The 27,949-nt window shown below is 44.0% G+C and overlaps 4 protein-coding genes across 9 annotated transcripts in view; 3 read left to right on the forward strand and 1 right to left on the reverse strand.

The window, feature by feature from the left end:
- The first annotated feature begins 1,334 nt into the window (after positions 1-1,334).
- On the forward strand, positions 1,335-2,249 carry LOC118514583. Its single transcript, XM_036061586.1, has 2 exons — positions 1,335-1,573; positions 1,634-2,249. The coding sequence occupies exon 2, from the start codon at positions 1,634-1,636 to the stop codon at positions 1,997-1,999; it is 366 nt and encodes a 121-aa protein (XP_035917479.1). The 5' UTR covers positions 1,335-1,573; the 3' UTR covers positions 2,000-2,249.
- A 6,912-nt stretch (positions 2,250-9,161) lies between these two features.
- On the forward strand, positions 9,162-12,555 carry LOC118514565. 2 transcript variants are annotated; one of them, XM_036061564.1, is made up of 3 exons: positions 9,162-9,778; positions 11,242-12,014; positions 12,178-12,555. In XM_036061564.1, the coding sequence occupies exons 1-3, from the start codon at positions 9,761-9,763 to the stop codon at positions 12,317-12,319; spliced, it is 933 nt and encodes a 310-aa protein (XP_035917457.1). In that variant the 5' UTR covers positions 9,162-9,760; the 3' UTR covers positions 12,320-12,555. The 2 variants fall into 2 exon arrangements, with proteins under 2 accessions (XP_035917457.1, XP_035917458.1); XM_036061565.1 differs by having other exon boundaries at positions 9,166-9,778; positions 11,242-11,938; positions 12,178-12,321.
- LOC118514563 (deoxyribose-phosphate aldolase) lies at positions 12,459-14,062 on the reverse strand. Of its 2 annotated transcripts, XM_036061563.1 has the most exons (4): positions 14,016-14,062; positions 13,738-13,845; positions 13,092-13,672; positions 12,459-13,030 (listed from the first exon to the last, which is right to left on the reverse strand). In XM_036061563.1, exons 2-4 carry the CDS (start codon positions 13,763-13,765, stop codon positions 12,707-12,709), a joined length of 933 nt encoding a protein of 310 aa, XP_035917456.1. In that variant the 5' UTR covers positions 13,766-13,845; positions 14,016-14,062; the 3' UTR covers positions 12,459-12,706. The 2 variants fall into 2 exon arrangements, with proteins under 2 accessions (XP_035917456.1, XP_035917455.1); XM_036061562.1 differs by having other exon boundaries at positions 13,738-14,043.
- Positions 14,063-14,669: 607 nt separating this feature from the next.
- The window catches only part of LOC118514522 (centaurin-gamma-1A), a 160,472-nt gene continuing 147,192 nt past the window's right edge, over positions 14,670-27,949 (forward strand). The window contains exons 1-2 of one of the 4 annotated variants that reach the window (XM_036061494.1): positions 14,670-14,797; positions 15,198-15,734. In XM_036061494.1, the coding sequence (XP_035917387.1) occupies positions 15,551-15,734 (184 nt within the window). In that variant the 5' untranslated portion in view covers positions 14,670-14,797; positions 15,198-15,550. Of the gene's footprint in view, positions 15,735-27,949 lie in introns of all 4 variants that reach the window. The other 3 variants (XM_036061493.1, XM_036061495.1, XM_036061492.1) reach the window with 3 other exon arrangements.

Consider the following 27,949-nt stretch of genomic DNA (forward strand, 5'->3'; position numbering starts at 1 on the left):
AACCTGCGGGCGCTGACGTTTCGTGTTGACGTACGGGTAGTTTGCTGTCAATTAATAGTTTTTATTTGACTGGTTTGGAGTGAATTTAGAACAGGCGTCATCAAAAGGCCTTTTCCATTGATTGGAGTAGAAAGGAGACGATATACGTTTTAGGCAAGGTTTGTTGAATTTAAGTTTGTGGAATAAAAGGCAGGGTAGTACAATTTATTAGTGGTTTATGAATAAAAATGTAATTCAAAATATTTAGATTTTGTGTGAACATACAATGAGTCAATAACCCTTCTGAGTACTTTTATCTCTTCTTCTTGGCTTTAATAACCTGCTGGATCTGGATGAAATTCGATCCCATCCTTGTATATCTTCTTGTTCTTTAGTATTACTACTTCGGAAGGTCTCGGCCTGCTATTTTTGATTTCTTTTGAATTGTTTAACGTACTGAGAAGAGATTCGATACGGGTTCTACCGTGTTGATACCAGTGCCACTATTGCAACTATCTTTGGACCGTCCTTCTAAATGCGAACCTAAATCAAACCAACCACAACTTGTATGTAAATTGCCACAAGGGGCATTCGGATTGCTGTACTAAAACAAACTTTTAGAACAATACTGCTTGAGTGATTTTTTCATGTCTTTATTTTACAACATTTTTATATTTTTCAATGATTGGTAAAAGACTCGAGAAGGCCCCCCTAGAATCTTTTGTGTGCAGCACTGTGGCCTGTCATTTTTGTTGTACAGTGGGATTTCTGTATGGTCAAAACCCATTTGATGCAAACATTGTGCATTGTTCCTTAATACTTTTAACAGACAGCGATTAGAACTTGATACAATACATTGTAACAAGTGGTTTGAGATTATGATATTCTTATGTTTCCTCCTTTGCTGAATATCAATGCAAGGTAACAAGTATTCATCGAATTACTGTTCCGTTTCCGTCCGAGAACGCCTTGCATGTTATAGGCCCGATTGTTCACCCCTAGTGCGACTGAAAACTAGTACGAAGCCCCTGTAACCCAAAATGAATGGTAGGGTTAGCGGAGAGGGGATTTTAATCAAATAATAACAATATTTTATTCGACTTTCTTCAACCAATTTTGACCACGCTGAAAGCACACTGAAAGCTCAGTGTGAAGCTCTCGCAACGTGTACTGCGGATTGCATACCTTTAGGCGTAAATCCTACAGCGCCTAACAAATTTTGTCAGGGGGGGGGCCTTCTCGAGTCTTTTACCCAATGATTTATACAATTCTACAAGTTTTAAATTTTTAAAACAATGTTTTTGTGAAGATTTAAAAATTGTTGACCTGTTTATATTCTTGACCGTAGACAACCCACTGTGCTGTGCTGTCAAACCGTACCGAACGTAAACAAATTATTTTCCGGTCATCCAAACAAAATAAACCTTTGCGGTAACGCCGGAGTATTCTGAAACCAATCGTACAAAATACAAAAGGAAAATCGGAGCAATACAAACGTTAAAAGTGTTTCAGGAACAGTATCCTCGACGAAATATTTTCATTCGTTCTCCTTCACTGCCACGAGTGTTGCTGCCCTCCATCTTGTCTCTAGAAGGTAATATTGTTTTCTTCTATACAAGCACAAGACAACTGTATTCCGTGATACCCATTCCAGATGGTTGCACCAAACTTTCACTCGCACCTCGCACAGGTGGAAGTGTGCGAAGTGCTGTACAATATTCGCGTACTAAAGATGAAGGAATCGGTGTTCATCTACATCGGCCAGGATAAGGCGGAATCGTTTGACGAGATGGCAGTGGCGATGCCAAACGCAAGCAACACAGCGGAGGTGCTCGGTACCACAATCATTGGCCCACCGGATGGTAGTGGCGCACAGGATTTAGCGCAGCGAGTTGCCAAAAAGCTCAGGAAACAGGTGTACCTCAGCCTTGGATCATCCGTCCCGAACGACCGTATCGTGCGGCCGTCCATCGAGAAGAAAATATTTGACGATATCAAAAACAATATTGAATGTTTTTGAGGGACGACGACGGAACTGGTGTCTCGGAGCAATGGAATTACATTATAGAGAGAGAGGAAGAGCTACAGCTACACTCACTATACCTCATAGGAGGAGGGATCGCTTTTTACGTACGTTAGGCGTGTGATTTTTACAAATGCTTTGCTAAGGAATTATCAGATTATTGCTGTGCCGTATAATATTTTTTGAAAATAAATACACGCATAAGCCGGAATAAATGAATCAACTCAAGCAGCAGGCTTCGGCTTAACCGCCACGCGTATAAGGTGGGCGACAACGATTCGTTTCCATTAGCTTCAGTTATCCGATCATCAAACACGGTTAATAATACAGCCTTTTATGTCTCCAATCGAGCGAAACCACGCTCGCTGGCTGCACGTGGCTGGTGGCCACGAGTACTGCACACGCCGGTGATCTATGTTAGATCATCGCTCTGCTATGCTAAACGTCGAACGGGACTGGCGCGGTTTGCGTTACGTGATCGCTGAAACTGCGGTCATTTTTGTTGTATCACTCTGTCCCACAATAGTTGTGTTACATGTTTGATTCAATCATCCACCGTTGAAGAACGGGAAACAGCGGCCCTTTTTTGGCGCAAATAATCAGATCACTTAGGCAAGTAGCTTACAATCCATAGCTACCTACGGCTCGAAAGCTCGTATAATAATCGCGAGCATAAAATTATTTTTCGGGCGCTCCTTTTGTTGCACATCAACAACAGTTTTGCCTTCTGAAGCAGAACGACCGGTACGATCTTTTCGATTCGTCGTGCTGCGAACGCTACATAACGAGCGTCCCGAGCATGGCGCTAAGGCATTTGCATGATCGCGGCTGAATCGGATGCTAACGTACTCACACCGTCAGGTGTCGTTTGCTTCTATCTAAAAGCGATTTACACGGGCTTATGGTTAAGGAAAAAAAAAACAAAACTGGGTCATAATTCAATTGCTCTTTTACATTCTTTGCGGATAGTTACTTACGACTAAAGCCGTGCGCCACACGCCTGCCGACGATGGATTAACTGAGCCGTGACCGGTGCTGTTACGACGGTCGCCTGAAACGAACCGGCCTCCGGGTGCGCTTCGTCAAAATCGTCATTTAGACAGCCACTGTTAATTATGATATTGACGGACTGCGTGCTCTTTCGCGGTCGAAAGAAAGTGTAAGCTAAAACTGGGTAAATGTAACCAGTGTAATCCACTAACCCTGGGACAGCGGCATATGTACGTCGCAGTGCATTTTATTCTCAAAATAGGAGAAGGATCGTCGGTTAAGTCACCGGTAAGGTTAATGAGGTTTAATTGGGCCTGAAGAAGCCTGTGATGAGCAGAAACCGACATGTGGCCCTCTCCCCGACACGTGGCACGTGGCGTCTGGAATATCAGTTGGAAAGCGTAACAAAACGTTTTTTTGCCGAGATTCTGCACACCGATTGGGGCGCATTTTGTTTCTTGTTGTGGGTAAGATTTATCTACTAATCGGTTTGATGGCAGATTTGCAAAAAAATGGCAACGATTCACCACTTTGTTGTTCGCTATCGGAAGCGTCGATCGTGTCTGCATGTTGGTAATTATTTCTTTTGTTTAACTAATAGAATTGGGTTAACAATAACGTAAAAATCAACGGTCCGGGAAAGGTGTCATGCGAAACAATTTTGAGTCCTTGACATGGTTTTATTGGATCATGAAACCCAAATCATTGGTAGTGTGCGAAACGCATTTTAAGATCAGATTGATAAGTACATACAAAGCAGGTGGGCTACATATCATTCAGTATGTTCACACGATTGTAATCTGATGAATGATTTCACATGATCACTACAATACCATGGATTCGTGGTTACGAATCCGGAAGTTCTTACCGTGATAGAGCTTATCTGGGAAGCAACGTATTTTCTGACATTAGACATCCTGAGGGAGGTCAAAGCAGAATGGGAAAAGCGTATCTGGATGAAGGATATGATGATTGAAGTCCGTGTGGATACCAGACTTATGCCGCACCAGGAAGGTTCGTGAGGAAGGGCGACAACGGCTCCGGTCTTCATAGGGCATGACCGAGGTTCAAATCCCACCCAGACCGTTCCCCGGTAGGGAGGACTTGGCTATCCAACTACGTGGTATCATTAAGTCTAGTAGTAAGCCAGAAAATAGAAGTAGGCCAAGAAGAGAGAGAGAGAGAGAGAGAGAGAGAGAGAGAGAGGGAGAGAGAGAGATGTGTCGACTCGATCTTTTCGAAGATCGGGTACTGCTGTGGGGGACGGAATGATATCTCCTGGCCAAGATAATTCGACTAACCCTGAAGAAAAAGACACTATCGCATATTTGTAGTGTGATCTACGTAGGGATATCATTTGAAGAATTTATCATGCTATAAATTTCAAACACTTCTATTCTGCAGAGGGCTCGTTCAAAGCACAAGATGAATGTTCTACGTTTACGGGTCAGGACATTATCGACTGAATAGCTCTCATAAATGTTGGTTTAGTCTCGAGATGTTGATTATATATTGGTTTAGCCGCGTTCGAGAGGAAGATACTCAGAAGGATTGTTGGCCCCGTATGTATGGAAGAAGAATGGAGGAGCCGCTACAATGACGAGCTCTACGAGCTGAACGATAGTGTCACCATCGTGCAGCGAATTAGACTCGCCAGGCTCCGGTGGGCTGGACACGTCATGAGAATGACACCGGACGACACAGCCCGTAAAGTCCTTTTAGGCCGCTCACACGGACAGAGGAGGCGTGGTAGGCCCAAATTGAGATGGAGTGATGGTGTTGATGCGTCCGCCAGAACGGCCGGGATAACGGATTGGCACACGACGGCGTTAAACCGTGAGCGGTATCGAGGATTGTTGCAGCAGGCCAAGACCGCAAAGTGGTTGTAGCGCCTGATAAGTAATTAAGTAGTCTCGGGATTTCTCTAACAGTTTTTCAAATATTTATGTTTTCTTTTCACCGTTTTTTTACGTTTTCTCAGTTTCTCAGTTATTTGTTATTAATATTTTGTGCAACATTTTTGTTCATGAAACGATTTTAAATCATTTTATGTGTGTAGAGAAAGGCATTTTCTTCCTAATTGTCAGTTAGGATTTAAGTTACAAGATGGCAAGTTATGCCTAGCGAAGAAAATAGTAACAGTGTGTTTAAAAATATGCAAAAATAATAAAAAACACGAATCTGAGAAACTTGACAGTCAGGATCACTAGGAGGCCAGGGCCTTTTGGACCATTCGTACAACTCTTTATCTGCAGTCTCCAGAGTCTTTTATAATTCTTTACGAAAATCGAGCAAGATTATTTCAATGAGAATTCCAGTCAAATATTTTAAAATTAATAATATAAACAATTCATTTAGATTTGCCCGATTAAAGTCCGACTGTTGGTTATGCTGCAATAACATACCTGGAATAAATTATTGAAAGCTTCCAGAAGCCACTGGCCTACCATTAGTCGAAAAGAAATACCTCAGATAGCTAAAAATTGAAAGCACTCCCTATCTTTTAACGCAATTCAATTGTGTGGATCTCGTTCAGATATCACCACGTTGATCTTCAAATATCGACAACAAACAAAATCAAATCACAAGCATCCATCGATCGAACAGCTCCAGTACTTGTGTATCTCAGTACCTTCCGTTGCGCCCATCAGGAACTGGTCGTAAAGTGGAATACTCACCCGTACACCGATTAACCGAGTTAATACGGGTTGCCCGGTTGGTTTCGCTTCCGATCTGCACTCCAGCGGGAAAAAGGCTTCCCGCTTCCTTTCTTTACCACTCGTGCGCGAGCGTGTTACGCAACTGTGTGCGATCAAACTGTTCCGCGCCCTCGATACGAGCCACCTTCATACGCACCTATTGGTGCAGCCAGCTCTTTTCATTTCTGCGCACCGTCGTGGATGCTGTAGCCGAGAGACCTGTTTTACATTTGGTTTCCTTCGTCCGTCGTTTCATTCGCTCAAACTTTTCCTTGCTTTCGCTTTTCGGCGTACGGTTGTGGCCTTATCAGTTGTCAGGCGTCACGTTGCGCTCGACTGGCTGGACCTGGATAGGAAGCACTTTTGCTTTCCCTCCTCCCCCGTCGGCCACTTTCTCAGTTTTTCCTCATTTGTTTTAACGGTTCCGATCTTTCACCCATCATCATCGGTGTGTGTCCTCAAGCGTCATTACCGCGAAAAAAGCGTATCCATTAATCGATTATGAGACGGGGAAGCAAGAGCTTGCTCAAAAGGGTGGCCACGTTCCACGTACGGTACAGCATGGCCATTGCATGTGATACATAATTTGCGTCTGTTGCAGATTTGCCACGATCGATTTAACAAGCTGCAAACTGCTGATCTGCTGTGTGTTATCAGGCTAGGGGGAAAAAATAATTTAATGATCAGGTGATCGTCACCGCACAATCCCGGGACGCGGGATGCTGGGCAGTTAAATTATATCAATCCAACCTTCGCACAACCCGTGGAAACGATTTCCCTACACCGAACCGCCCACAGCTTCCGGCTTGCGTACGGATGCAACACCGTACCTTTCCCACCCAGGTACGAGGTGTTGGAAAACATTATTTTCTCTTGCCAGTACCGTAAAACGCTTTCCCTTTCAATCGGCCGCGCACCATAATGATGGGAGTAATCATAACGCTCACTCGAGATAGGTGAGCGAGCGTGTAGGCATCCATTTAGCATGGCTGCTCAATAAACAGCTCCGCACTACATATAGCTCATGCCCAATCGTTTTATAATCCGCAATCCGATTCACTGAGCTGATCGGGCTCGCAATGTGAGAATTTTGTCACATAATCAGCAGGAAGTGAGCGCTACCCAGATGCCCATGTTCGATGGTGTCTACCCAGATGTAACGCATCCATGTACAGTATGCCCCTTCTTGCTGCAGTTGCAGCTGCACCGGCGGGATCAACGTGCAGAATAAAGACAATTATGTCTCGCGGAAGTTAACATTATTTAACCGACCGGGTTGAGAACCGCTTGTGAACCGGCAATATTGAACTACATATCCCTACACGATGGTAGGGATTGGTGTGTGTGTGCACCTGCTTGACATGCTTGGACATGCTTGCCCCACATGCCCAACAATCTTACCACCGTGGTCGTGCGCGTGGCGTTGGGTGACGAGCTGAGATGGAGATGGATCGTTTTGATGAATTTGTCTGCTGGTCGGCGGGAGGTAGGTTCCGCTGACCATTTCACTCAGATGATATGTCTTTTCTACACGTGCCTTTTAAACCCTTAAAGGTAAAGGGCGTACATTATTGAGCTTTTAATACGATTTAATACGTCTTACATGTCGACTTAGTTCAAGTGATATTTCTGATGAACTTGACAATGTCCACCACTTCCAGATAGGGATTTTCATATTATGTTAAAAAATAAAATATATAAATTTGCTCCAGTAGTCGCTTTAAGGACCTTTGATCACTTATTAGGGAATAAATATTCCCTCGGTCGATACGGCTAGATGAAGCGACGTATGTCTGATCATAATTTGCTGATCGGCTTTTCTTTAATCGTTCATTTATAGAGGATTTGGGTCTATGAGACTTCATTCGACTTGGTAAGTTTGCTGATCTACGGTTATCATAGAGGAAACGAGGTCGTTTTTTTCTTTCGAAATTATATTAAAAAACCGAAAAAGATCAAGTTTTTCTGAACGCATAAATTGGACACAAGAGCTTCCATCTTTTGTAAGAGTATTTTAAAAATGATAAGTTTTTTTTTAATTGACTATTTATATATTTTTTGGGTGAGAAGGCTCGAAGCCATTATATCTACACTTTTGACGTTAATGCGTTGCAACAAGCACAATACCTTTTCTCTCGAATGTTTGCCTTCTCCCGCGCATCCTTGCCTTACAGAGCTACGTATTGATGATAGGTTTCACACGGCAGGACCGGGAATCGATTCGCATCCGGATCTTTCCCCCATAGTGAGAACTGATTTTACAAGTAAGATATTCCAGGTAGTGCCTTCACATGGGCGGCCTGACAAAGGAACTCGTGAATCCAAGCAGAAGAAGTAGATGATGATCGGAAAAGTTATGTGAGGAACGAAGCTTTTTTCAAAAGCTCCTTGTTTCGAGCTGATCTTGGTAGAGGTTTCAAATCAAGTCTAGGAAGACACTGGTTCTGGGTTCGGTCCGCAATTTTTTAACCGACCGTCACAGAAACGGGGGTCCGATGTCCGAGGCAAGAGTCTGGACTGTCTTAAGGGTCTAGAAAACCTCGTCGTCTAGCGACCCTACTAAAAAAATTTTTTTTTGGTGAACCATGCACAATTCCTTCGGTGGTTAAGTCCAGATGTAGCGAGGCACATCTGATGATAGCTTGCTGAACAGCGAATATTATAGAGACATTAGAACTAGATCGAAATCGATTTTTTCTCTAATCTCCGATAAGATTTATGTCGTTGTCTGTCGTTGTTCTGTCGTTCTTTTTCAGTCAAAATATTAACACATTTTGAAAGCTTCCTAGTTTCAAGATGATGGTATTTGGAGTGTTTGAGTCAAGACTTCGAACTCTGAGACACTCCCTCGTTTTTCGGCCTTTAATTTTGGAATCTCCTGAACTACGGGTAGAGTTTAAAATAAGTACGGCTATCGAAATGCTTTTTCATCCAAAAATTGCAGAAAAAACTGTCCTGTTCGAGATGGACATTCACGAGAGAAAGCTATACTCCTGATCCCACATTTCAAAAAAATCTCCCAAAAATATCAATGGATAAGATTTCCTTACAGTGGCCGATTAATCTGTGCCCCAGAAATGCCAATCATACCTCAGCATACACAGAAGGGTTAATGTTTTCCTTTCACGGGTTTTGATCCACTTTCCGCTGCAGCATCGGCGGATGGCATTATTATGTCATCGATCCTCTCGTCCCTGTTGCAGGCGTGCCAGACCATGGGCCAGGGTTTCAGGTTTTTCCTGTGCCCTTCCCCTGGAACCCTACCGATGATCATATTTGATACCGGTTTCCAATTTCCTCATGCCAATCCGGTGTCCGGACAACTGTCCTGCCTACGGAAAAGGGGAGGGGGAAAAGGGATATCCCTAATCGAGGGCGTTCACAATGACGGCTGAAACCTTGGACATAATGACGTCGCTACCGCTGGAAAAGGGCACACCGGTGGTAATACGCGGGTTTTGTGATATAAAATGTTTCGTCGTTAGCACGTTCGGAACGTAATCCAGTGACACCTCTCGGACAGATCGGATCCGAGCGGCAAGGCTGGGCCCGAGACAGTTGATGTGTGTGTTTTCCCTGACAAACGTCGAAGACATTTTTTCTCAGCAAGACGAAATAGATCGTAGCTCCATCTTCCGTAGCTCGGTTCGGGCTTTTCGGTACACCCTCGAAAGCACACGCGGGGCCAGCTCCGTAACCGTTGCGCATTTCGCCCCGTAGCGGTAGGGGTGGAAAATTCGCGCTGCCGCAAACAGGCCCGCAGTAGGGGAAAGTGATTGTTGCGGTGGTTCTTATAAGTACGGTCGGCGCACCGGAGTGGAAGGTTATTTTCCGTGCATCTACTGACAAGGTCGGATCGTAGCTGTGGAGATAGAGAGAGAGAGTGTGTGTGCGTGTGTGTAAAACGGTGCGCAAGTGCAGTTAAGCGATTTGACAGAGAGCGCGATTTGCGGAAACCGATCTGTGTTTGTGTGGAGTGAAGCGATCAGCCGAAATCAAGTGTCCATCAGTGGTGAAGTTTTTGCTTATCGAGAGCTTGCAGTTTAAAAATCCAGCCCAGTTTATCAACATGAAGTTGCTTATAGTGGTAATGAACGGTTTGCATTATGAATTGTATTGCTTAAAGAGAAAGTTTTCCTAGCGCGTGTAGTCACGTGACTTAATCCATCGGGATGCTTATTGTTGCCCATCAGCCGTTGTACCGGAAGTGTGCTCGCACAATACCAGCCCCGATACTTCAAATCTGCGGAAGCACTCACTCTACCACATCCTCCGAGCTCTTTGACGCCTTTTGTGCCCAGTTGTGGAAGCCATCGGTTTGATAACAACGAGATGCTTTGGTGGGATGTAATCGCGAACGGCGCGAGAAGAAGCACGCGTGCCAAAGCACTACAAAACCACGTGTTGCATCATACCCTTTTTTTCTCGGGCGGCGGCGAAAGGAGTGTCGAGATGGCCAAACGATCCGAGTGCACATTAATTTGGCCATCTTCGGAATTTTGTAATGCTTAAATACGAGCGTGCGCCCGCGCTTGTTATGTGTGCGAGCGCACGAGTTGGGCTCGAGGCGAAGGAGGAAAATGGTTCAAATTAATGTAACACGGCGGATCGGTGAAGTTTTTAGCAGCATAATATGAATGGCTTTGGCTGAGAGATGCAACGGTCGATGACAAAGCTGTTCCCTCTGTCTTTCTCTTCGCGCCTCGTTTCGTGCATAATAGTAACGCAATTCCGCTTCGTGTTCGCTGAGCTGGCAATTAATTTTGAATACAATAATCCCATTTTGGAGCACCATTCGGAACACTGTTTGGTGCGAAATTATTCGCAAATGCCGGAAGTTCCGAACGCTTTTTGTGTAATTGCATACTTTCAGGCGTGCACATGCAAGTCACAGTTCCCTAACAAATAAGAAGTAAAAAATAGGTTGTCGATCAGGTTATTGTTCAACAAATATTTAAAAAAAAATGTTCATAGCATTTTTAGGAGAAATTTAATGCTTTTTTATCAATAATTGGTGATCTGTGTAAGAGTGAAAATCTATTCCCACCTTTCGGATAATGTTTGGAACCCTTCGCCTGGCCATTGTCCATGCTTTTATCCCTTGTTTAACGCTATCTTAATTTAAGAAGTACTGATCAGCTATGAACTCTCAAATTTAAGAGTTTCTGAGGCCATTTTTACAGGTATCGAAACACCTTGTCGGAGTGATCTTAGCGTAGAATGATTTTATCATGATTGGTCTCGTATTGCCGCCGATTGCCTAGCATTCCTCGGATCAAACACGTCAACTGCCTTCGGTGGACCTACAACGTGATCGTTGCGTTTAGCTATGGTAGCGCAGAATATATCCCGTCCTACAGGTCCCACCAAATAAATGACAAGCTCCTCTGACCTCGCTTGCTGATTTATTCCTATTTTCATAGATCTCAGATCCTATAGCTAGCCACCTTCATGCTTGTGTTGTCTTTCAGTTTCTTACACTTAGTTCTACCTCCAACGCAAAAAACTAACCTTCTTGGACCACTTTCTTCTCACCAATACTTTCCGTAGATCGCAACCTGCCTGCTGGGAGCTGCTACCCTGCTCCAGGCTTCCCCCCTCAAACAGAGCACACCCCGTGCCCTCGTCACCAGCCGATCGGACGTGGTAACACCGGAAGCGACCAAAGACAAACCGCAGTACATGATCCACGTAATGCCGAAGGACGAGGAGCTGGAGGAGCTATCGAAGTTGGTCGATTTTTTCGCGAATGGGGAGACCGGCTCGCCCAGCGGATCAACCGGCTCTCCCCACACGACCTCCTACGGTTCCTATAGCCCGTCCCGGGACGATCTAACCGAACCGCTGCTTCCGCCCCCGGTCGAACAAAGCGAACCGAACTACTACGCCGCCAAGCCAAAGAAAACCAAGGGCAAAAAGTACAGTCCGACCCAGAAGCTCATCAACCTGAAGCACACCGATGCGGTGGAAAAGAATGCGAATGAGAAATCGCGCCAGGGCAACAGTGATAAGGCGCGGCACGAATCGAGCGAAGAGGAGGACACCTTCTTCCTGGACGCGATCGATCTCGACCGGCTGCTGGCCAGTGCGCTGCTCGGTGAGCAGGACGCACGGTCGGAAGCGACGGCCGGTTCGGCCCGTTCGCTTTTGCCGCTGCGACTGGACGAGCTGAACCGGGGCGAGTTTGTGCCGAGCCGTAACCGTCGGGTGGATCAGTACACGCGTCGCGTTGCCGGAGAGGATGAAGGTGCTAGAATCGATTTTCAAATGCATGGTCACCATGGGCCTAACAGCTACAAGTTTGGCTATGACACGGGTGAAGGGTAAATGTGGTGTTTTTCTGTGACTAACTGCACGATCTTGCGATCACTTTGTTGTGTTGTGTGTTTTGCACCTTTTTGTTGTATTTTGTGTGTTTGAAAACATTCCCTCCCTGCATAATGTACTAATAAGGCTTATTTTTTCTTTCTTTTTCCCACTCAACAGGAAGAATCGTCAGTTCCACGTAGAGGAACGCGATAGCAAGGGTAATGTTCGGGGCCGCTACGGTTACTACATGCGATCGGGCAAGTTTCGTATCGTCAACTACAGCTCCTCTCCAGAGACGGGCTTCAGGATAGAGCCATAAAAGCCAGCACGGACGGACACCCTCTGCCTGAACACAAATCATCATTAGTTACCTGTTTTAGTGTTTTATTTATTACTTACTTACTTACGTTACAAGCATTCTGCATCTTTCCGTCACCAAGCGTTTTGCGTATTAATTGTTTTTTTCATAGCCATTTGTCCCTTTCATTCATGGCCACACAAAGAGGAGAGTGAGAAGAAGAAAGCCAAATAAAATTAGTTCAATTAATTAAATCATCCCGTTTGTGTTCTTTCCACTGAAAAGCACTGAATCCGAATCCGGCAAGTTGTTAGAAAACAGGAACAAGAGGTGTATTTTTAACAGTATTAGTGGCTTTTCGAGGTAGCTTGGGAATGCTTTTCTTTTCAATCGCTTGGCAATAACAGTTTACAGCCGTTTCGAAACGGCATAGAACTGTTTTTCAATATCATCCAACAACCCGGAAGCACCGAATCGGAACAGTTCCGGCTTTAGCCACTCCTCGCCAAGCGTCTCCCGTATCATGATCATCCAGGCGATAGCGTCCCGGACCGTTCGTACACCACCGGCCGGTTTCAGTCCGATCTTCTTTCCCGTGAGACGATAAAACTTTTGAATGGCACGAATCATAACCAGACCGACCGGAAGCGTTGCGTTGACCGCCTCCTTGCCCGTGGATGTTTTGATAAAATCCGATCCAGCCATCATCGCCACCATCGAGGCTTTATATACCTGTGGAGAGAAATGTGTACTGTAGTAAAAGCTCGTTATTGGATGGATCAGCCCAACTCACATTAACCATTGTGCCACACTCTCCGATGCCAAGGATCGTCTTCAGGTGAACCTTATCGCCACAAGCCTTGCGCATTGAGACAATCTCATCGTACAGCTGTTGCCATTTGCCGGTCAGTACCAGGCTCCGATCGATCACGATATCAATCTCGCTTGCTCCCTGCTCAACTGCGAAACGGATCTCCTGTAGCCGTGTTTCCAGTGGGTATGATCCGGACGGAAATCCGGTCGCTACGGAAGCGATTTGAATTCGACCGACCATTCCCAGTGCCTTAAGCGCACGGTGTGCATCGCCAACACGGCTCGGATAGACACAGACGGCCGCCGTGTGCACCTGCCCCTTCAGAGCTGCGTGTGTTGCAAGATCCGAAAAAGGATACGCAGCACGGAAGCAAAGGCGAGCGACATTCGATTCCGTATCATCGCCGGCGAGTGTGGTCAAATCGGTTAGTTTGAGCGCTTGTAGCGTGTACGCCCGAAATTCGGCATCTGTGACACGTTTGATAAGAGCCGAGGTTAGCAGGTCAACCGAACGAACCACGCAGGAAAGATTCACACGCACGTTGGCGAGCTGTTTCGCATCTGGAAAGATGGTACAATATTTATTACGCAAAATAGTTAATGGAGCATGCTTTTCGGCCACATACCGAATGGGATTTCAACGTTTGCGACCATATCGAATGCTGGTTTGGAGAATCTTTAGCAGGACGAAGAGTTTATTTGTTTTGTTTAGCCGGCTGATAAGAGAAAACTTGCTTAAACGGAAAACACAACAAAACTATCAGAAAATGATAACAAAACAAGGCGTTTATGGTGAGAATGAACGTCTACGCAAATTGAACAACTTCACAAGATTATTTTTTATCAAAAAACGAAACAAAATTCAGTTAAAATCTAGAGAAATTCAACCAAATACGCCAAATACCTGCGCTGCTTGCCCCGATGACAGTGTGTGCCCAATTAACAAATTTCATTATGAAGGCCTGTGTACACGTATGTGAATCAAACCGTAATGACGTGTTGGGAATGCCGTTTTGACAACGGGAATCGCTGTTTTATTTTTCTTATCAATATAGCAATGAAAATGTGTTTTATATTCATCTCACATTACATCTCTAAGAAATCTGGAATGCATTTCATATGATTTCTCGTAATTTCATGTAAGGAAAGTGAGGTCAAGGGAGTTTCAGAGTCGATTTTTCACAGGACAGGACTGGATCTAATCTCTCTCTGATATTTTCGATTATTTTGATGTCGCTATTATGATAAAACATTCTAAATAAAATATAAATAAACCAAAACAAACACTGTACAAACAGATCTCCCAAACAACATGGACAAAGTACCAAAACAAGAGCAAGTTTTCCATGTTGTTTGGGATTTCTGTTTGTGCAGGTTTTACCTAGAAATACTGTTTCTTCTCTTGAAATTATTACTTTCTACCGGACACTCTAGCTGTCAAAATGATTCTTGGTTTGTTCTTTGAATCCATAAAGTCATTCTATCCCGCGATGATATGACCTGCGCTACGCACCACTTCACTTTCGAAAACGTCAGTGCTCGGAGCGATTTGTTTGGGAATGGACTGTCAAACAGTGTTGTTATTTCATACGCGTCGGACGTGTGCGTGTTGTTTTCGTGCGTGAATTTTTCCCCAAATAAAAAAAAAGAGCCAGCTTTCTCTTCGAAGCGGAAAAAGATCTAACGGTATGTTGTGCCACAGATGAGCTTTGTGACACGGTGAGGGTATATTCCAGTGTAAACATTGTGCCACTGTACGCGGTTGCGTTTAAACGAACGGGAGAAGGCGTATCGCGGCTTAAATTCCCTTGCTTACAACGTATGCTTCAGCAGCGACAGGTTTCGTCGCCCACCAAGCCCGCATTCCGCCCGGCCACCTGAAGCCTATCTCCGATCAAAGTAAGCCAAATAAATGAAACAGTGAAAGGAGTGTGAAACAAAACGTGCAGCACCGATCCAGCTTTCCTGGAAAAAGTTATCAGTGTGTGCCGCTGCTGCTGTTGCTACTGTGTAATTTAGATGTGGTAAAATTTTGATGCTTACTGGTAGATTGTGTTGTGAAAATTTTGATAAATTTCTTTACCAGCATCGTCATTAGCAAAGTTTGGGCAAGCGCGTCTCTTTTTCGTACCGTGAGCGTTGCTTCCCGCGGAGTGATAAAATCGGATAAAAAATCGTTGAAAAGCATGCCTGTTATGCAGTTGAGAAGAGCTGCTTTAATGTGAGTGTTTTTGTGTGCCTGTGCGTGTGTTTGATTTGTGTCCCCTGAAGCCTTCGAAGTCAAGTAGTTGGCAAACTGGCACAAGTGCAAAGTGTGTGTACCTGTGAAGAATTTTCTTCTTCCGTCGAGTGTGTGCCCGTGTGTGAGTGTTAAGAGTGAAAGTTTCCGTTTGTGTTTTCGGCGGAAGGTTGTTGGATGCGGAAAATCGGGCGTGAAAAATGAATAACAACAGTTCGCGTACGCATCTGCCCTGGCTGTTCAACAACTCGCTGGCCATCCGCCAGGAGATTCAGCGGTTCGAGAGCGTCCATCCGTCAATCTACGCCATCTACCACCTGATCGATCTCATCCCGGACGTGCAGGTCGCGCAGCAGATCCGCGATCATGTCGTCTGCATAGAAGGTGCGCGAAAGTAGTGTAAATTTTAATTAGATGGCGTAGTATGTGGGGTAGCGATGCTGGGCACTAGAAGCGAGATGCATCATTTGCATCGATCGTGCAGGAGAAATCGAGGCTGTTTCGTCCACCTATTTTAGGAAATTTGTGTCTGCGGTCCAAACTAGAGATGCTAGACGTGAGACATAATTAGTGTGTGTAAAGAGAAGGCCTTGAAAATTTTTGTGTGCGGGAGGGATGAGGATGGGATACCCATGGAAATGATTATTCCATTGATGGTCTAAATACTCACCTAAATAGTTAGAATGGCGATTGGTTAAGAAGCTTTACATAATCCTTTATTTCCTGCTGTCCTGAAATGGCGCTAAAGCAGGTCTCCGCATCTCAAATATTCACAACTGCAATCACCGGAAACTTGGCTTTTTAAATAGTTTTGTGAATAACTTTGTAAACAATGTCTTGGCTTCCCGTATGCAGGACTGACTATCCAAGACTTTTCGATGGTGTAGTACCAAGAAGAAGTTTTCATGTTTTGATGCTTGCTTTGATCTGCAGATTTCTAGGATGCTCTTTTTAGGATGGGCCTTCCCGCGGCTGCTCAGTAGGCGTACCGTTAAAACCGTCATGGATGAAGTAGACACCGTATATGACATTGATAGCCTCAGTACTCATATTTGCCTCCGAGACAAGGACTATAGAGAAACTGTGATGACGAGCACTGTGATAGAGGAGGAATGATGACGAGCACTACGAACATCATTGTGCAGCGAATTAGACTCATAAGGATTCGGTGGGCTGGTCATGTCATAATACTAACACCGGAAGACCAAGAGTCCAGGCCACCGTGCCACCAGGAATTGAACTTAAGTTTTGTCTCTAGTTGACGGCTCCATGGCGTAGTTGAAGTGGCGCTAGTTGTCCACAGTACAGAACTGGTATGATGCCCCACCTGGACCATACACAATACAGATTTTCCAACAAAGGGAACATAAAGTGGCACAAGACTTTTCTAGGTGATTGTAGCGATGAAGAAGTATAAGAATTTGGCCTCAAATTCAAGCCTAAATTATTATTTTCGTTAATAGTGCAGGACATGCCCAGGTAGCTAGTTTATGGATGTACTGGATCACATAAACATCATTTAGAGAAAGGTTGGCAGGCTAATTGTTACAAGAGAGATTCTGTTTTTTATACCAGTAATATAGGTCAAATATATTAGAACAGCACATCTCCAAGCCTGCTTTGCATACTGTAGCTTGCATAATTTCCGTAGTTATGTGGAAAAGTCCTGTAGTTAGGCTAAATTAGCTAGTTACTATGGAAACAATTTTCAGCACGGAACCATGGAAGTTTAGTTACTATGGCAAAAATCTTATAACTTCCTTTCGGAGTGCAAAAGAAGCTTTCGGATTCTTATTCTTGCATGCCGTTGAGGATACGTATGAGCGGATCCTCACACGCGACTATCGAGTCAACCCGGCATTCTGACCTAGAAGCTAGATACGAATCTTCCCTCAACTGCGCCAATGATTTTGTTTGATATTTGTTTGTTATTTATTAAATTTAGTTAATGCCATATTAAACGGCCTGCTGGCGATGCCCGTTCACTCCCCGGTTATCGTTTTTGTACGAAAAAATTGATACTAATTCGGTGACCTTCTTGCTTTGCTGAGTGCTCCATTAATTTTGGGGGGATTTAATTATGATTTACGATGGAGGCTGTGTGAACAACCTGTGTTGCTCCGCGCCTTGGATGCCCCACCGGGCCAAAGGAGAATCGAAATAAATCGCAGCCCATAAAAAGTAAATCACCACCAGCTCACACACAAGCTGTTATCGTATCTGTCAGCATTTCCCACTGGCACGAGTAAGCGGGTCGGGGAAGCGTCTTAAGCAGACGAACGGTGGATGATATGTATTGCTGGGTCGGACTGGATGCTCTCGTCAATTAAAGTGATGCTTCTTGGCCCGCACTGAACGGCCTGGGTGTCAGATGTCGCCTGGAATGAAGGAGATAAAAAAGCACACGAAAAGGTCAGCTCAATTTAATGCGTGTTTTAAAGCAAATGGCAAAGCAAAAGGAAGAACGCTGAACGTTTCCTTATGTTTGACAGAGATTCGTTTTTGCACAGTCCACTTTATTGGCCTACCAGCCAAAAACGAGCGGGAATTTTGAATGAAGTAACGTATGCAGAACAGCTGTGCGCAAGCTGAAATGCGTGTCTTTTTTCCCTGACGCATCAAAACAAATGTTGGGATTCATTTCGGTGGACCAATGGTGGAAAGGCTTCATGTAAATCCGAAATGAAATCAAATACTTGCTGACACGAAATCGGCGCCATAATTTGCTGATGATAAGTTGATTAGCAAAAATGTTAGTTTCGGTCCGTTGGCAGAATGTTCCGATTCACTTAAGCCTAAGAATTAGCATAAACAGCGGAACAGCTTGCATGGATAAATGTAGAACATCATATGCGACCTGTCATTTGTGTACTTTTCATTTGCGTTCTATACGTTCCGACGACTCGTGAGCACAGATGCTGTCGGTGCCATGTTTACGGGTTTCTTTGTTGATTCTTCTCGAGGTAGGATCTGGCTTTGAACGGTTCTGGCAAATACCGGTTTTCGGTTGACGATCGATTCCGTTCTGTCCGGCGTGAATTTTGGCGGCATTTTATGGTTATGCTAATGCAATAGGCTTACGGGTTAGCTAAAATTAGACCTTAACCATCGGACTAGCCGGTTAGCGGTTTTTTTTTCTCTTTTTGGTTAAAATATACGAGGTGATCCGACCGATCAGCCAGAACTGGCCTGCAGCTCGACTAGCATGGAAAGGGCGCACGCCGGGGGTTTTTTATTTGTTGTGCGACGATTGAGCATTTTAAAATCATTAGCTCTGGTGACCTAATTTTGGTGATTGTATGGTTTTTGGTCGTGAGGTTGGTGACTTTATGCTCTTAATGGGTCCATTTTCCGAGGTGTTGATTTACCCGAAGGAAATAATTGAGCGGGCTTTGCAGTGATTTGTTTCCCATTTTGTGTTTAAAGAACTATACATATTCTCTATGATTATATTGATGCTACATCAAAATTTATAGCATATACATAAAATTAACTTCAAAATGCATGAAAGCAATTTTTATACTAGCTAGGACCAAAATGTCTTGCGTTTTTTATGTACAGAGAAAAAAAAATATTACAGCGTTATCAATTACTCTGGAGCAGCTATAGCCTAAACTGTATAGTAATGTCTATTGACGATTTGCTAGTCTTCTTCTTCTTCCTCTTCTTTCTTGGCCTAAAGACCTCATAGGTCATATGTCTGCCATTTATGGCTTACTAGACTTATTGATACCGCATAGTTGAATCAGTTCTCATTATGGGCGAACGGTCTAGATGATATTTGAGCCCAGGTCCTGCCGTGTGAAGATCGGCGACGCTGTCGCCTCGGCCACCGGACCGGAACGCCCCATTTGTTCGTATTATAAGTTTTATCACTGAGCATGGTTTTGGGAATAGCAACGTATATCCTGACAACTGGTTGCTTCAAAGTTCAGGAGAAAGATTCAAAAGACTATTGAGGAACCAAAAACCGGTAACCCAATGCAAAGCAGAAATTATTGAAGAATACCGAGGCTTTATCGCGTAGTGACATTATTGCTGCGAATCTTAGATCTAGGGGTTAGAGCATCTGTCCAAATGGTAGAAAATATTCTGATCTGGGATGGCCCGGCGATAGATGCGACAGTGGCGTCTGTCTTTACACGGCAGGACCTGGGTTCAAATCTCATCTAGACCGTTCCCCGATAGAGAGGACTAACTATCCAACTATGCGGTATCAATAAGTCTCGTAAGCCAGCAAAAGCAGGCATGACTTTAAGGGGTCGTTAGGCCAAGAAAGAAGATTTTGGTCGAACCGTTCATATGAAAAGCACTCATTTCGTCCATAGAAAAAACACCCGAAGCAAACTGTCGTAAGCTAAAAAATAGCTTTGTATTACCTTAATTAAATTAATTAAGAAACGTGCGCCTTTCGTCTCTGGATATTAGTTTACGATAGAGACCTGTCATATGGGAGGAATCTCTAAGTCTAAGAGAGTTTTCAGTCAACATCAAACATTGAAGCTTAGAATATACCTGTCTTTATATATCAAATGGATGCTAAAAAGCTGCTGATACTCAAAGATGTAGTAACGTTTGTCAAAACCTAGATTTTTTACTTTTTATTTCCTAAATGCAACTCCATACTTCTTCCATATAGGAATCGTGAACGATCTTTGTAGCATCAACACAGAAATAATAGATATGTATCCATGGACTGTAAATTAATAGGCCCATTTTCTGCCTCGCAGGACCCATAAATATAGCCTCAAATTTCAAATTAAAGCACCAGTACAGTTGACTCTAGAATCTCTCAATCACACACACACACAGGCCCCTCAACCATCATACTCCCGTTTTCGTAATAAGCACCAACGCAAAAGAGACCATGCCACGTAACAAACTCATTTCGCTGAAATCGCATCAGATCGCATTATGTTCGCCGGGTTTTGTGCCATATTTTATCGTCTTAGATGCGCAAGTTGCAGGCAGCAGCAAACCCTGGGCTTATTTTATGCTCCAACGTTTAGGAACGCTTGTGTAGAAGGGTAGAACGAATCTTGTGCGCTAGCTAGATCATCATCCAGCGAATCGGGTTCGGTTTTGTGCTTCTCGCAGCAGTAGTGGGCCGCTCGCAAAAGCTCCCCGAGCACTAATAAATTGTATGGAGATGAAAATCAGATTACGTCACTTGCGTTTAAGTAAGGAAAAGCGTTGCACTTAGTGTTTGGCGGGGGTCTGCTCTCGTTTCGCTCTATCGTTTCCGCAGTTCTTTACGTGATTGATTTTTTCCCGATACACTTGATGGCTTCTGTTGCTGTGCTGTTGCTGGTTAGCTGGTTGGCTAGACAGATAGGGCTACGGTCATGGTTTGTTTTGTAATGGGTTTTGAAGAACAACGAGCTTAGCTGGAGTGTAAGCTTTTAGCGCAAATACAATATAGTTTTAATCTATTTAGGTCAAGCTTTTGCAGACACCAGAATATCTTGTCCATTCTATAAGCTTGTTTGCAACAAGGGTCTTTTGAAACATATCCTTGATGTCAATAGTGACCGACTATAATTAAAAATACGCTATGTAAGCCTCCTAAAGGCCACAAGCTACCGTTTGGTCCATCCTGTGGTTCTTGTAGAGAAACTAATTTCCCTTTTATCGATTTATCTTTCGGATGTCATTCCAGGTTTATTTTCCCCTACAGCTTTCACTCTAGCACGATAGTTCTATGTTGTAGGAGCTTGTTTTTCCACCTCTCTTTAGCAGCTAATAGCTGGAATACAGCGAAAGAAAAAAGCTGATACAGTTTTACCTCGGCTCCACCGCTTTGCACTGGATTCTTGCACTGGAAAGGCTTCTTGGGCGAAAGTGTTGCGCGGGTATTTATAACCGAAGCGAAGGTCGCATTTCGATCGAACTTGTTTTAGTTGCATCTGCTTGCAGCGAACGAAGTGTGGAACAGAACAGCATTATAAGCGTTGCAACATAGTGCCAATTGTGTGCGAGGTAGAAATGGGTGCAACATTGAAATATGTAGGATTTATTGATTGGTTTCAAGAACCGAAAACTTGAACCAATTGAGCCTTGAAAGAATCGTCCTTACTGTCATTTATAGGGTCAAATGCGTTCACATTCTTTCGAAAAACAAATATTCAGTGCAAAGGCATAATAAGGCACAAAATAAATGGAGTCGCAGTGTCGATGTCCTCGTAGCCTGGGATGACTCGATTTGCAAATGTGCCTCCACGTGGTGAGATCATATTTCTTTTGCTGTACGGATGAATGATTTTTTCGTGAAGAAATCGTACATGACACCTTCATTCATGTATGCTGCTCATGTTCCTGTACTCCCTTTACGACCCAGCAAGGACCCAAAACTGCAAAAGTTTAGCGTAATATAATCTCTACCTGTCCTCTGCTTACCTGGTCAACTTGTGAGGCTTGCTTGCTCACAGGAAAAGGTACAGTGCTGGAAGATGAACTTACAGAAGAATCAGGACCACTTGCTCAAGGACTTGTACGCCCATAAGCTTCTCGATTGGACGTGCCGTAAAAACTAATTCACATACCCCGTCCGATGTGTTGGGATAGTTTGGAAAAACAGAACGCAAACGGCATAAACTCCCGAAGGAATAAGGGCGCCTGCGATATCTGCTCCCGCACCCATATGCAGAGAACCCGGGTACGCTTATCTTCATCCAGTTCGTCCAGTTGTTGTGTTTGGGAATTTTATGATGTGATAATTTTCTCACTCATGCACGTACGTATCGATGGCGTATGAAGGAAGGTCAGCCCGGGCTAGTAAGGCAAAATCGAGGCCTTAGTTTAGGTTGGGTTGGGTTGGTGTAATAAAATCCTGAAGAAGGCGCACACATTTCCGGTGCAACAGGGTAAGCCCGGGAACGGGCAAAAGAATACGGTGTGCGCGTGAGTGTGTGTGGGCATCTTTACATGACATGATGGGCTTCTTTCCGGTTTGAATTTCAATGAGTTGGGAAGAACTTTTTTTATGTATAATGTAAGCAATTTGATGGAGGAGTTTTGCCAGAGAAAAGGCAATTTGAATATATATTTACGATATAAATAGAGAAAAATTGATATGTATTGGGTTTTGCGATGGGTTTGTTTTGCCATTAAAGATAAAAAAATTGTAAAATTATTAAAAAATTGAATCATTCGACTATGAATTCTATTTGGAAAAGTGTGACGTAGAGCATGAGGTAAATATTTGAATAACATTTGGTAAATATTTAATCGCACACAGCTGAGCTGCCATTAGCTTTCACCTTGGCTCGCTTGACGCCTGGACGATGGTGAAGTTTTGTTTAAGCTAAAAACTTTCCTTCTGCCGGTTTGCGTTGGTGGAAGTGCGAGAAAAGCCGTAACATCACCCGAGCATCATTACGTCAACTTTAGAGCATCTCAAGGGCAGAACGAAATGAGGAGATTCAAACCAAGACCCTGCCAGCTAGACACTACCGAGCTGCCGCCTACCTCACACACACACACACACACACACTCAAGGCCACAATTTTCGCTCTAGCAGACACGTTTTTATTTGACCACGATTACTGTAAACAAATCATCCACAAGAAATGGATGGTGTGAGGCCTGGTGTGGGGTTTTTTCGCCTCATCAACCTTCTTTCTCTCTATCATCATGTGCAGCTACTCGGCCAATGTTTACCGACGCACGAGGAACGAAGCGGAAAGATCATCACGGTAATAAAATATCCATCCCGGGGCAGCTGAAAACTATTCTCAAACTTTTTATTTGTTTCGACCGAGGAAGAAGACAGACGCAGAAACTCGCCAGTTTGTTTGCATTTTTCCATGTTTCCCGAGGGCCCGGGGGCAACATTTTTATTTGCTGCCAGAAGAAAACTCGCTCTTCCCCGTGCTGTGTGTGCGTTTGGTACCCTCGTTTGCCAGATGGCTTGAGAAGAGTGTTTGATGTTGGGGAAAAACACTCACACACACATAGATGTTTGGAGGACTGGAAGACGTCATTCAATGCTGTGGAAGTATCCCTCGATATTCACCGCAATCTAGCCTCACCTCGTTGGATATGTTTTCTAGTGGAGAGCTGCTAGAGTTCTGTCAAGTGCGAGGAATTCACTTGAGCGTCGGTGTGTTCGGCTACATTAACCAGGCACTTGAGATAACGCCTCCACGTTTTGCGATTATTTCCATATTAGTTTGACACTCTCCACCACCCGCGCTGGCGTTATATTACACTTGACGGGGTGACGGAGGTCGCAGTTGTTACATTACCTCATCGAGTGCGGTCGCGTGCGCCTACGCACGGTCCGCTAGTTCATCGTGATGACAGATTGATAGGTTTTGGGTTGGACTGGAATTAATGTGTGGTGGTCGTTCAAGGTCAGGGTGAAGCTTGCACAGGCTACACGTGGTATGGAAGCTTTTATCCAATTAACTATAACAACAGACTTCGGTGTCTTTATGTAAATCACCGTAGTACTTTCTACTGTTCGCACTGACGTAATCCCTGAAACGGTTTGGGATTTCTAAACCTGACGCTGAAGACCGCAGAATGTTTGTGTACAGCGCAGATGGAACGTGATCGATGGGCGAAGTTGAGCAGTTGATGCGACTGAACACGATCTGCTAACTGTTTGTAAACAATTGCTCGCTTTACATGCATGCCTCAGTCGGCGGACAGAAGTAGTGTTCAGTGTTTCTTGGTCGAGAAATCGTCAAGAAATCTTGCCGGTATGTGCGACCCAATACTGTTGTTTGCGCTTTTTGGGGTAGAATTCTACCGCATCCGTGTGTTTGCGCTTGCATTGCGTTGTGATGCAAGTCCTCAGTCGATTCTTTGCTCCCTATTTTAATTATATCACTTTACACACGGCCTATCACGAGGAGGGCGCTAGCAGTCTAGTCAAGGGAAAGGGTGTTGTTTGCATGGCGCTTGGGTTATGTTTGACGAGCGTGCGGTGCTACGGTGTTGCCAAGGTTTGTGGGAAGTCGAAAAACATAAACAGAATTACATTTTACGCAAACAGGAGCGAGTTGGGTAACAAAATTGATTTAGCAAAGTGATTAGAAGCCTAGAGAACAGTTTGGTTTCAGAAAGCTGCTATACGATCGAATATATTATGAGGCATGATAAAGTCGAGATCGGGATCTAATGTTTTATATAACATAACACTGTTGCCTGATCCCTTTCAAGTTATCCTGGCTTGTGTACATGACGTTTTCCATTGTCACGTGTGAGGTGAAGGTGGTGGGAAAATACTCAGGGTTCTATGTTGCTATCGAAGGGATGGACCTACCTCATGTCTTTTACGTCTGGGTCTAGAGAGGGCCAGCTGAGACTTGGAGAAGTAATCTTCGGCACCTTCTTCTATAAGTTAATCCATATCCTGACATACGCTGATGGTGTAGACAACATTGATTCGGGGCTCTCCTATGTGTTGACAAATGGCTCATGACAAATGGCCATGTCATGAGAATGGCACCGGACAAACCAGCCCGTGAAATCTTTTTTTGTCATCTACTTGAATAGAGGAGGCGTGGTAGTCCCATACTGAGGTGTAGTGATGAGGTATATGCATACACCAAAAAGTCCCGGATTTGTGCAGCAGACCAAGACCGCGTGATAAGATTTTAAGAACTTCTTATGATACGATGACAATTTCAGTGGAATGTTCAGTCAAAGTTTGGATATTGAGAAAAATAAAAATAAAATATGCGAACATAGAACTGTGTGCTTCAACATTCTTCATCGAGATCACCTTGCTTGTACTTGCAATATTTTGAATGAAATACGAGATTCGTTCATAGGAAAAATGGTTTTAGATTCCATTGAAAATAGGAAAAAGAAAATTTTGTTTACCCAGGACATCCTGACCTTAGTGTCACAGTAGTGGAAGAGTATTATCCGTTAGTCCTTGAACTAGATACAAGATTGTGGAGAACTAGTACAACGTGTCAGGCGGTCTCCGTGCAGGAATGTACACCTATTTCTGGAATGTAAAATTGCTGTTCAGATGCCTCATTATAATTGCTTTTGCACCCGGGAAAACATCATGCTAGTTCTTATGTTTGCTGTGTTGGGTGGACTAACTGCAGCAGGAGCTCAGGACTGTGCACATACTGGCAGCGGGTGTCATTTTCCCAGGCATCATTTCTCGCGCTCACGCGAACCGTTGATCGAGGAGCTGTGCCGGGTTATTTATAGTGCTCCATTCAATGCTCTACCATATCCATGGCAGTGCTCTATGCACCACATCACCATCATCATCGCTACATATCACCATCGTTGTCGTCATCATCAATGGTTGTGTAAACACTTGATTATGTGCAGATGAAAAGGTTGACAAAGAACGCTCTCGGTGGTGGTGGTGCCTGTGGGTTCACTCTGCCACATCCAACGGTACTATGTTTCGTTATTATTGTTGCCAGTGTTGCCCAAACCACGTGCTCGCTGTCAATAGTGCTCTTAAATACCGTCGTGTTGCGTATTGATGGGTGCACGAGCTGCACGAGAGCAAAATGTCAAAACCATTCACTTGTTCCTCGTGCCTGCCGAGGCCCTGCTGGGCGATCATCGAGGGGGCGTACCGATGTGTGAGTGAGAGTTAAGTACGGGATAGAGTTAAACATGTGTCCAATCAAAATGGAGGAATGGTGGTGCAAGGATAGGGCTGGCAGTAGGGTTTTGCGCAACTACGGCGATGCTTATTTATAGAACCAATTCTCATTTCGCTGCTTGCCCACGCTCCTTTCCGGAGCTTCCATGCAAGGTTTTGGATCCATTTATCAATATTCATACCCGAAAGAGTACGAAGGTGCTGGGTAGCGAGTGATAAATGGAAATGAAAATGTCAACCTTTCGTATGGGATTTGATGCCGAAAAGAATGTGTTTAGTGTGATTTGTTGAGTTTATTTATTGAGCGGCGGCTGGGTGTACTTAACTGATGCGATAAGCACACATTATTTCGGATTGAAAACATTTGACAATGAGCAATGAAGTGTGTGAAGCGTATTCATTTTGTGACAAATTGCACTTCGCGTAGAGGACTATTGACCGATTTATCAATCAATTTTATCTCACATATTTATTTTTTAAATAATTTATTTTCAATATGTCAATCTTCATGAATACATACTCCAATATTTTCATTTATTGCTCTTGAACCTCGAGGAAGACAGAAATGGCAGGCTGCTATCCGCCGTTGATGAAGAGTCAGCCTTATTAGGAGTAATGGTCCTAAGGTACGTTGGGGCGGTACGGTGGCCGTGGCGATAACGGCGCCGGTCTTCACACGGCAGGACCGAGATTCAAATCCCATCCAGACCGCCTCTCCCCGTACGCAGGGCTGACTACTTTACCACGGGAAACATTAAGTAACAGAAAGCCACGCATAGTGGCAGCCCGAGACCTCTCGAGGTTGTAGTGTCAAGGAAGGTCCTAAGGTACTAAACCGAAGATGTCTCAATATCGTTTCAATTAAAAATAGTTTTGAACCTTTGATTTTCAATTGAAAATTAATTTTCAATCAATGAAAACGACGTTTGCTGAAGATTGTTCTTTGTCCAATGATTGTTTTAAACACATTAAAAAAATGTCCAAAATCACTGAAAACTTTGATTCTAACTTGTACTTACAGCTACAAAAAAAAGTCTAGACAAGCTCAAATCGAGAGACCCGAAAACCCAATAAAGCTGCCACAACTTGAATCGAACACGTTTCTTATAGTTTCGAATGGCTTCATGCTGCTAAGTGACAATTTTACTCGTGCGATCACCATTTATCTACCCGTTCGACCCGAGCGCGTGTAACATTTCCACATGATGCTCACGTTTTTCGTCGGCCCTTTTTTTTCGTTTTGGTCGATTTTCGTTAGCTGCGGACAGCGCAAAATGTGGATCGTGTCAATTTTGAACAAAAACACAGCATAGAAACATGAAAACCGGTTCAATCTTCCTCCTAACCATCCGCGAAACCAATCGTCTGACAGGCCGCGGCGTAGAGTGGGACCAGATGTGTCCGCCAGAGGTCCGTGAACGGAAATGAACTTTTTCTGCAATCGATCGCGACAGGAGAGGAGAGAATAGCTGAAAAAGAAAGCATAGCCAGCGAGGGGAGGAGTGGTGGTGGGGGAATGGTGCACAGAGGGCCAGGGCAGTGTGTGCACCTTTTTGCTGTGCGTCACATTTTTTTTTTTTCTGCTGTCCTCCACACGTTTTGTAACCAAAGGTTTTTCGTTTGGTTCGGCGCGGACATACGGAAATGTCAAAGCAAAACACGGCTCCTGATGTTGTTGGTGGCATAGACATGGTGGAGAATTTATTTCTAGACATGTTTTGGTAGTTGATGGGGATTTTTTTACCTTCTGTCGTCGAGATTTGTTACAGCAAGTTGTCGGCAGTATGTTTTGACTAGTTGGGGTCTTTTTTTATTCAACAACAACAGATTGAAATGTCCAACGATCGTGAATTGACGGAAGTGAAAGTATGAATAGCTTTACAGTTTTTGTAAGAAAATATAACACTTCTGCATGAATAAATTTTGGATGCTATTTTTATTGTAATTTTTTTGCATCAATTGTCAGAATTCTTGCAAAAAGAAAAACAAATGGCGATCGTTTATTAGC

The sequence above is a fragment of the Anopheles stephensi genome, chromosome 3 (assembly GCF_013141755.1).
Source record: "Anopheles stephensi strain Indian chromosome 3, UCI_ANSTEP_V1.0, whole genome shotgun sequence".
In the NCBI taxonomy this organism is placed as follows: Eukaryota; Metazoa; Arthropoda; class Insecta; order Diptera; family Culicidae; genus Anopheles; species Anopheles stephensi.